Source organism: Benincasa hispida, chromosome 9, assembly GCF_009727055.1.
Source record: "Benincasa hispida cultivar B227 chromosome 9, ASM972705v1, whole genome shotgun sequence".
NCBI classification, from domain to species: domain Eukaryota; kingdom Viridiplantae; phylum Streptophyta; class Magnoliopsida; order Cucurbitales; family Cucurbitaceae; genus Benincasa; species Benincasa hispida.
The window spans coordinates 88,807,359-88,816,494 of record NC_052357.1 but is presented as its reverse complement, the minus strand read 5'-3'; the positions used below and the strand labels follow the sequence as shown (position 1 = coordinate 88,816,494).

General features: G+C 34.1%; 1 protein-coding gene across 1 annotated transcript; it reads right to left on the bottom strand.

The window, feature by feature from the left end:
* Positions 1-2,251: 2,251 nt before the first annotated feature.
* On the bottom strand, positions 2,252-6,258 carry LOC120085322 (protein transport protein Sec61 subunit alpha-like). The gene is made up of 8 exons (XM_039041253.1): positions 6,153-6,258; positions 5,176-5,534; positions 4,759-4,986; positions 4,263-4,617; positions 4,046-4,173; positions 3,795-3,930; positions 2,702-2,962; positions 2,252-2,615 (listed from the first exon to the last, which is right to left on the bottom strand). Exons 2-7 carry the CDS (start codon positions 5,517-5,519, stop codon positions 2,723-2,725), a joined length of 1,431 nt encoding a protein of 476 aa, XP_038897181.1. The 5' UTR covers positions 5,520-5,534; positions 6,153-6,258; the 3' UTR covers positions 2,252-2,615; positions 2,702-2,722.
* Positions 6,259-9,136: the final 2,878 nt, after the last annotated feature.

Here is a 9,136-nt window from a genome sequence, read left to right as displayed (position 1 = left end):
AAGACTGAGGGAGGATTATACTGTCTTTTAATTGTGCATCGAACATGAATGATGAATCCACTTGCCACGTTGGATCTCCCTGGATCTTCATTTTTTAAATTTCTTTATATCTATTAAATTATGCATTTTGTTTTTACTTTCCGTACTACTTTTAATTTTTTTAATTCATTAGTTTTTAATTGATCAAATTTTATTGTCAATAATAGTAGTTCATATTTATCAAGATTCATCTCGAGAGATTATTAATCAATTTACCTAGACAATATAATTAATTTGTGTTGATGGTAAAATCTAGACAAAAGAAATTCACATGACTTTTAGAATTTATAATTTTAGAGAAAGAAAACGACTTGCAAGAAAGAAAAAGAAAACACAGTCAACATTTAGAAAGAGTCAGTGCAAGCTAGAGGGGTAGAAGAACTTTTACTTTTGGGTGTGTCTATGACCCCCTATTTATAGTATGATGGATTTGAGATTCCAAACCTAAAGATAATTAAGAAAAATTGATTTAGATTGGCTACGAGCCGTAGATTATGGCCTACGGAAAGTGGACCCTCAAGGTCGAAGTGACTCGACCCAACTCCTTTTTGCCTCTTGCTATTTTTCTCTTTTGGCTCATTGGTCCATTTCATGTAGTTCTCTGATTTTTATGTGGCAACTATTTTTCTAAATTCAGAATTTCTGATCCAAAACAATCGCTCTATATAGTAAAGTATAAAGATAAAATTGATATTAATGAAGAATTACCAAGAAATTCTCTCTAAAAAAACAAAAGAAAAACAAATTGGAACCATACATCATAGTAAATGATACACCTAAATAAATGGTGGAGAAAAACATCTCTTCAATTAATTAGGTGTTTTTAACGAGTTGGATTTGGACATTTTGGATATTTTGCTAGTTGAATTAATTAGTTAGCGTGGGACATTTTGGATTTTTTGCTAGTTGAATTTTGATTTTTTTTCCTTTTAAATTTAGTTTTAAAGAGCATTAAATATTTGAGTATGGGAAAAAAAAAACATAAGAATACAATTATTTCCCAAATATCCTATTTATGTTTTACTTCTCACTACTTAGAAGGAAAAAAAAAAAACTTATAAAACATGAACGTGCACTTTTTTTTTTCTTTTAGTATTTTAAACAAAAATTACCACATTAACGGCATATGCTATATTTTTTTAATACTCCACTTGTTGAAAAAAAAAAATTCGGCCTATTTTTCAAATCTCGTGCATCAAATTTGCTATTCAATTTGAAAAAAAAAATAGTTAGGATTTAGTTTACATGAGTTTGAAAATGAGAATTTAGTCTACAATATTTTAAATTATAATAAATTAAAAATTTAATCCCTATGATTTAGAAAAATTAGAATTTAGTCCCCATAATTTTAAAGTTATGAATTTTAGTAAAAGTAAAAACAGCCTCTAATATGATAAAACCAAATAGTTTCTATGCTTTGATATAAAGCTCATAAACCGTATTTATTTATGACTTGATAAAACAAACCCTTTTAAATAGTCTCTATCTTAGGACTATGTAGGAAATTTTTATCAAATCAAACGCAGATTAAATTCTAACTTTCTCATTCTATAAAGGCCAAATTGGTAATTTAACCTAAATAAATAGAGTAATAAAAATTAATTTCAGCAACATGTAGAAGATCTATAGGGCCCCAGAGAATTCTCTCTTTTTAGATCTCTATCACTTTTATGTTATGTATCGTTCTTGTGTTCCTTTATCCTTTTTTTTAACTTGACAAAATTTCTAAAAGCAACTATTTTATATTTATTATTTTTTTAAAAAGAAAATCTTATTGCTTTGTTTTTTCTAGTGTTTTTTAGTTCTCAAACCTAGAATCATAAGAAAAATGGAGCATGTTTAGTATGGCCACACCCCAATATCAGAGTCTCCATCTTTCTCCATTACTCTTAGCATCAAAGGACCAAAGTGGCCCCTATGAATACAATCTCTAAACAAAAGTTTTCCCCACTTATTTTCCATCACTGCCCCATAACTATATCCAAAAAGTAAAATTAGACAACACACTTTGAGAAACATAATCACATGTGAAATAAACTAGAGTTGATGTTAAGACAAACAAAGTTTAGATTCAATCGTATCTTAACAAACTTAGATCTTTAGAGAGCTTGTTTGTTTGGAATGATTTTTCAATTAAGTCATTCCAAACAGGCGAGTATTGACCACAAAAAATTAGACCGCGGTTGAGTATGCACTAGCAATAGGCAATGAAAAACAAAAAAATAGTTTGAGATGATAAGAACTATTCAGTTGAATTGTACAAAAGAACTTCTCTAGTACTGCTCGTTTACAAGGTCATTTTCCCGATTTCCTCATATCTTCTAAGACTAAAATTTAGAATAAAGCTGAACAAAATCTACTAAATTCATCTACAAGCAAAGCTAATTTGGTTATCCTACTTTTACCTTCAACATCATCCAGCAGGTTCCCAAAAAGTTTTGTCACACCCTGGAGCAGAAATTGATACAAGGAAAATGTACCTTAGTTCACGTGAATGAAACATCAAGCATGGCGCTCCACGAAGAGTTTCGATTTTCGAGCTTTAACCAGTAAAATCTCCTCCATTCATCGTCAAACTGTTATAACAATTATTGTCTACTGGCATTAGTTTGGCAATAAAGAGTGGAGAATGGAAGGGTGTTTGTTAATATCTATGGCAAACCTTATGAGTGCAAGAAAATGACTAGAAGCCGAAAAAGCCAAGCTCGCTGGCTTTTTCCTTCTCAAAAGTTTCGAAGTATTGGTAGATGATGGTGACTGCAAGAAGAATTCCTGTCCCTGAACCAATTGCGCCCATAAAATCAGCCAACACGGTGAGGGCACCAATGCACATGCCCCCAAATGCAGCCGCAGTTGGTATGTAGCGGTTCAGCTCTTTCTGTAGGTTTGATTCCCGGTGTCCAGGCATCACCATTTGTTGTTCCTGAAATCATCATATACAATAAAAATAAACATTGTAAATAGAAAATTTGCCAATCTCCATAACTTGTTACTTGTACTGTTGTACTAAACAAAATTAAAGATTTGTCTTTTTGTTATATTCATATTTATGTTATTTACAATTTTGGCCTTAGGATTTAGAGGGCACTATATATAAACTCTTTAATCCCAGAGGCACACACTTTTGTAATATGTAATATGATATTTCTCTCTAACAATAAAATTGTTCTCTCACTCTAATCATACGTAGCTAACACTGTTAGTGAGCCACATCATCACTATGTTAATTTCTCTACTGTTTACGTTTTTTGTTTTCTTTGATCATTGATTTCATCATACTTTTGATGCAAGATCTTCGATCACTAAGCCAGATTTTCAATTCATGATGTAAACCACCAATCAACAAAAGCACCTTTTAATTCTTCTGACTCTCGCTCACTCTCACTCTCGGCCTGGAAAACCACCATTGAAGTGAAAGCCTTAAATTCATTTTTGTGGGATTTTTGTCAACGAAATTTTGTTTCTTAATAGATTTTCTACGATGCCTTGTACTCTTTGTATGATTCAAATGCGCTTACCATAATTCAAACCTTCAATCAAAACCACAATCACCTAAAAATTCCTAAATTTCCTAAAATAAGCTAAAATGCTTCTTTGATGGTCAATTTTCCTGTTGGGAAGAAAAATATTTTCAATTTAATTATAGAATACAGGAACCTTGATATGGATCTTGAGACTAAGAAGGACATTGGACAAATGATCATCTAATGTTTCAGGATAACATCTGACGACTGACATTTTAAAAAACTGAGTACCTTAAGCTGCTTAGCAACATCTCGAGCAGAAGATCCGGATACTTCAATCCAGGTTTTTGAGAAAAGAGCACAAGCCGACAACATAAAAACCAGATAGAACACGGCATGATAAGGGTTGGCTGCCATATCAGCTAAGCTGGAAAAAGATAAAGACAACTATCAAATGTTAGAATGAAGTCATTAACTTGATTGTTAAGAAAGAAAAAAAAAGAGAAGAAAACAACACTGATTTCATAAGGAATAAGAATGACCTTGAAGGTGCAGTGATATAATAAGCAAGACCGCCCACAGGAACAGATTGACCAGCTGAATACTCGGATTCTTTCCATATACCCAAAAGATTCACGAGGAAGTTTCCACTGTACTTCCTGTACAGCAACTGTGCAGAAATTTACACAATGATCAGTTAGATGCCAAAACATTACTACATATTAGGCGTCCTGCAGTTAATGCAGAAGGTTGATCTACCTGAGAGATGAAATAAACATTTGACACAAGTGCAGATTGTAGAATGATTGGCATGTTGGAAGTGTAGAACAGCTTGATTGGGTATGAACCTTGTTGACCACGGGCATTCTTTGACCTCACAGGCAAAACCACCCGGAATCCTTGGAAGTAGATCACAATTAAAAAGATGAAAACTGTTGCAAGCAGATTTGTCACATTGGGAAGATTTTGCCGGTAAAATGCTTCACGAAGTGCTCTGATTTTGTCTGATCGAATTATCAACAGATGAAATAGAGCAATAACGGCTCCTTCAAATTCAACTCCTCGTCCACTGTTGATTGTAGTGGGACTAAATGCTTTCCAAATAATGTTCTCACTGCAAATTAAAGAGAATTCAAGGAGTTGACTCTTAGAAACAAGGTGACATGCAGTGTAGTAAGAATCATAAAAATTGCGAACACAAACATCTAAAGCCAAACCATGAGAAAAAGGAGGAAAAGGAAGTTACGAATCTCACCAGATATTGGTAGCAATAAAGAGGGAAATTCCAGAGCCAAGGCCATATCCTTTCTGAAGAAGCTCATCTAAACAAATGACGATGATACCAGCAAAACAGAGTTGAACAATAATAAGAATGGCATTTCCCACTCCAAGTTGACCAACACTACCATACATGCCAGAGAGAACATAAGCCACTGCCTCCCCGATTGCTATGAGTATACCAAGCAATTTTTGTGCCCCATTTCTATTGAGCAGAAGATGAATCACCAAGTGAGGAATGAACAATAAAATTCACAATACCATCTTGGGGAATAACAAGAACAATACTCATAATCACTATGCACTTTAGAAAGAAACTAAAAACAAAATGGAACGAAAGGTAAAGAAAAGAACATAAAAACTGAAAGTCATTGAGGGCCAGAGAAGCACTTACAAGAGTGCACGATCCTCTCTCACATTGTTGTCAACTTCAATAATCTTAGACCCAGCTAAGAGCTGCATCACCATTCCAGATGTGACAATGGGGGTTATTCCAAGTTCCATGACAGTGCCACGATTTGAAGCAAGAATCACACGCATCCAGTAAAATGGATCCGCACCCGTTGTGGAGTGAATGCCATACAGAGGGAGTTGGCTGCAAACCAAAAAGATGAAAAGAGAAATCACAGTGTAGATGACTTTCTCTCTAAATGGCACTTTTCGGTCGGCATTCTGAACTTCTGGGAGGAATGAAAGAAACGGTCTGACTAAGTGAAGAACTCGAAATCCACCCCCCATTTTCCTTTATTCGAGCTGTTGAAACAAAACAACAATTTCAGTTAATCTACAATACTACAAGTTCATTAGAGAAATAGGCTATTCTCATAATCTCATACCTATCTTGTATCTTCATAAATAGTTAGAAATTGTCCCATAAGCTAAATAACATCTCTTCATCCAAAATCGTCAAGTTCACAAATCATTGATTAAAATGAGCAATAAGAAGTCTTAAACCACAAGGAAAAATCTACAAATAACTTAAACTAACATCCTGGCATCCAAGATGAACAACGTACACTCATTCGCATAGAAAGTTAGTTCATAGCTTCGGAAATTTACACATCAATCGATAAATAATAGGAGGAATTTAAAGATTTAATCACATCGTTCATAAGACGCTTTATGATCCTAAATCATCAAGTTCAAAATCAACTATCAGAATGAGCAATAAGAAAGTTTAGAAATAACTTAAACCTAACATTCTTGATTCTAGCATATTCAAAATTGAAGTACATGCATTCTCATAGAACGTCACGAACAACGATCATTCGGCCATGAATATCGACATTGTGTAACAGCATTGATTCTTGAACTTAGTAACCTTCAGATAAAAGCCATTAAAGATGAAGATCAAGTGCTCTAGAAACATACCGGAATAATATCTCCAGAGACGGCGAGATACGGTTGATTGGACTGGAACTGTACGGAAGCTTCCGATTAAGGAAGAAGTTGAAGCCGGGGAGAAATCTTTCTTTTTATTTATATTAGAAGCTCGCATGCTTTTCGGGCCACGACACTCGACCAATAGATAGATGCCACGTAGTAAGTTGCTGACGTGGTAGCGACTTTTTGACTTCAAGGTGGGGACGTGGAGGTTCCGTCTGTATTTTGATAATATCTTACATTAATTTTATTATTATTTTGTGATCATAGATTTCATATTTCATCTAAAAGCGTTAAGATTTCGTCAAAAATAAAGATTATATATGAAAAATAATATTTGGAAAATTTTAATGGATATTTAAGTAGAAAATCATATCTTCTACTTTTGAAAAATAAAATCATATCTTTTTATTATTTTGTGATCATAGGTTTTATATAGGAAAATTTAAGTTAATTATATAAAATTATCGAGTTTAAATTTTCCTTTCATTTGGAAAATTGGGATTAAATTAAAATAATGAAAAACTCTTATTGGTTAAATTGAATTTAAGTGATTAGATATTCGAATTAATTATTTTGAAAATATTTTTCATTTTAGGCCCAACTTAAAAAAAACATTAAGGAGATAATTAATTTTATGTGGTTTTGAATTAATTTAAATATTTGGAAATCAAATTGATGGATCTTATACAAGTTAATTGATTTATTAATTTAATAGAATCTTTGAAGATTTGGGAGATATTGTGATAAAATATTTTATTTATCTTTTCAAGTTATAAATGAATTGAGATTTTTCGAAATGAGATGAAAGTGAAAAGAGGCAAAAAATCAGAGAGAAAATAATTTGGTTTTCAGCAACAACTTCCACAAAATTGTCGATTTTCGGAGTTTAAACTGTTGGATCGTGCTCAAATTTGGTCAGTTTGTTCGAGACATATAGAATTTCATTGTGAATTATAGAATTTCATTGTGAATTATTAGAGCTTCTGGTTTGTTCGTAATTGTTGCTGAATAAAATCTCTAAAACTAGAAATTCACCTTTTCACTCTTGCAAACCCTCCTCATGCAAGACCCTCGCTACCAGCTGCTAGCCTAAACAATTTATGTCGTTCGACAACAACACCCGCTGCCTATCTATGGATGCCACCGTCGTTGATGCCATTGTCACCGAAATTGATATTTTGGGTAAGTTTTAGAATTCTTGGAGGTTCTTGATCACCCATTAGCTTTTGGCCCAAATTGGTTGATATCCTTTACGTTTCGCTTTTAGATTGAAGTTTGGGAGCGTTTCTGGCCACTTTCCAACAAGGGAAACGGGTTTTTGAACATTTACTATTCGAAGTTTGGAGATCAGTGGCGTGCTTTCTAGCAGGATTTACGATCGTTTGATCCTTTCGTTGGTTTTAGTTCAAGTAAATTGTTGGAGTTGGTTGTCGAGATAACTGTCCTTGACTTAATTTGAGGTACGTGAATCTATTACCGAAGTTTCCATGTCATGAACCCTAATTTAGGTTTATCAAGTTACTTATTAGGATCTATAAGCTAGACTTGGAAGTTGTAATACCTTATTGTGTATGGATTTTTTTTTGGAGTTTGAACATGTATGAGACTGCGTGTTATGTCATGATATGGGTTGTGGAACTACCTATGAAATATTTGTATATGATGCATGACTAGACTAGTAGGGGCGCTATACCATCTCATCTCGATGCATATATATTTACAGGGGACCGATGAGTCCAATTTCATGTTTGACAGTGAGCCTTCGGGCCACTAGACATGCATGAATCGATAGGTTCATGTTCATGTTACTTTTTCCATGTTTGACGGTGTGCTTTCAGGCCACTAAACATGCGTGAACCAACAGGTACACGTTTATGTTTCTTTTCCCATGATTGACGGTATGCCTTCAGGCCACTAAACATGCATGAACCGACAAGTACACATTTATGTTTCTTTTCCCATGATTGACGATGTGCCTTTAGGCCACTAGACATATGCGAACCGACAGGTACACGATTATGTTTCTTTTCCCATGATTGACGGTGTGCCACTAGGCCACTAGACATGTAAGTTAAGTTGAGTTAGGTTCTCCCCTTAGTTAGCCATTCAGAAACAGCTTCACCATGAAAGTTCCACTAACCACAAGCATTCACTGCATGTGAATGCATAACTTGATCCCGATAATGGGATCACTTACTGGGTATTGTTATACTCATCCTTTATTCCTGTATGTTTTTCAGGGAATGACATGAACAGGCACTACAGGAATTCTGACTTCTCCCGACGTCCCATTTCGTTGGGAAAGTGTGAAAAATTCGTTGGGAGAGGATCTCCTGATGCATAAACTATTGTCGAGAGTTTGGTCGGGAGAAATCCGTCGGGAGATCTCTCTCGACGAAATTTTGAACGGCGTCGGGAGTTCTCCCTAACTTTCGACACCACATAGGCGTCCGGAGTTCCATCATAACTCCCGACGCCATTTTAGAGTGTGTCGGGGGATCCTATATGCGTGGGTTGTATTAAAATTTAATATTTCGTTTGGAATTTTTTAAAATTTGATCTGAAATCCGGTAAAACATGTTATACCAAATAAAGATTCACATAAACGAAAATGAAGTCCATTTTATAACAAGTAAAAAATTACAATATCCAAATGAAGTCTATACTAAAAATTACAATATCCAAACGAAATCGATAAACATTCATATTAGAAATACATAAAAGAAGTAAAATGAAAACAATGTCTAGAACACTTCTCGAACACAGCATCTTTAACAATTGTCCCAGCTCATCTCCGAACAACATTCTACAATAAAACAAAAACATTGAAATGTTATATCGATAAACAATTCAAATTCACGTTCAAACTCCAATACGGGTGGTAATGAACATCCAAACGAGTAAACAATGATGATCAACACACATAAAACTCAAATTTTGTCCCCAAAATGGTTTGAGGAATGAATATA

What these genes read in the sequence shown, in the direction of transcription:
- LOC120085322 (XM_039041253.1), bottom strand. Translation starts at nt 5,519, where the DNA reads ATGGGGGGTGGATTTCGAGTTCTTCACTTAGTCAGACCGTTTCTTTCA. An exon ending in TTTATTGCTACCAATATCTG is followed by an intron (nt 4,618 to 4,758) that starts GTGAGATTCGTA and finishes TTTAATTTGCAG; the next exon opens with TGAGAACATTATTTGGAAAG. An exon ending in ATGTTGCTAAGCAGCTTAAG is followed by an intron (nt 2,963 to 3,794) that starts GTACTCAGTTTT and finishes TGATGATTTCAG; the next exon opens with GAACAACAAATGGTGATGCC.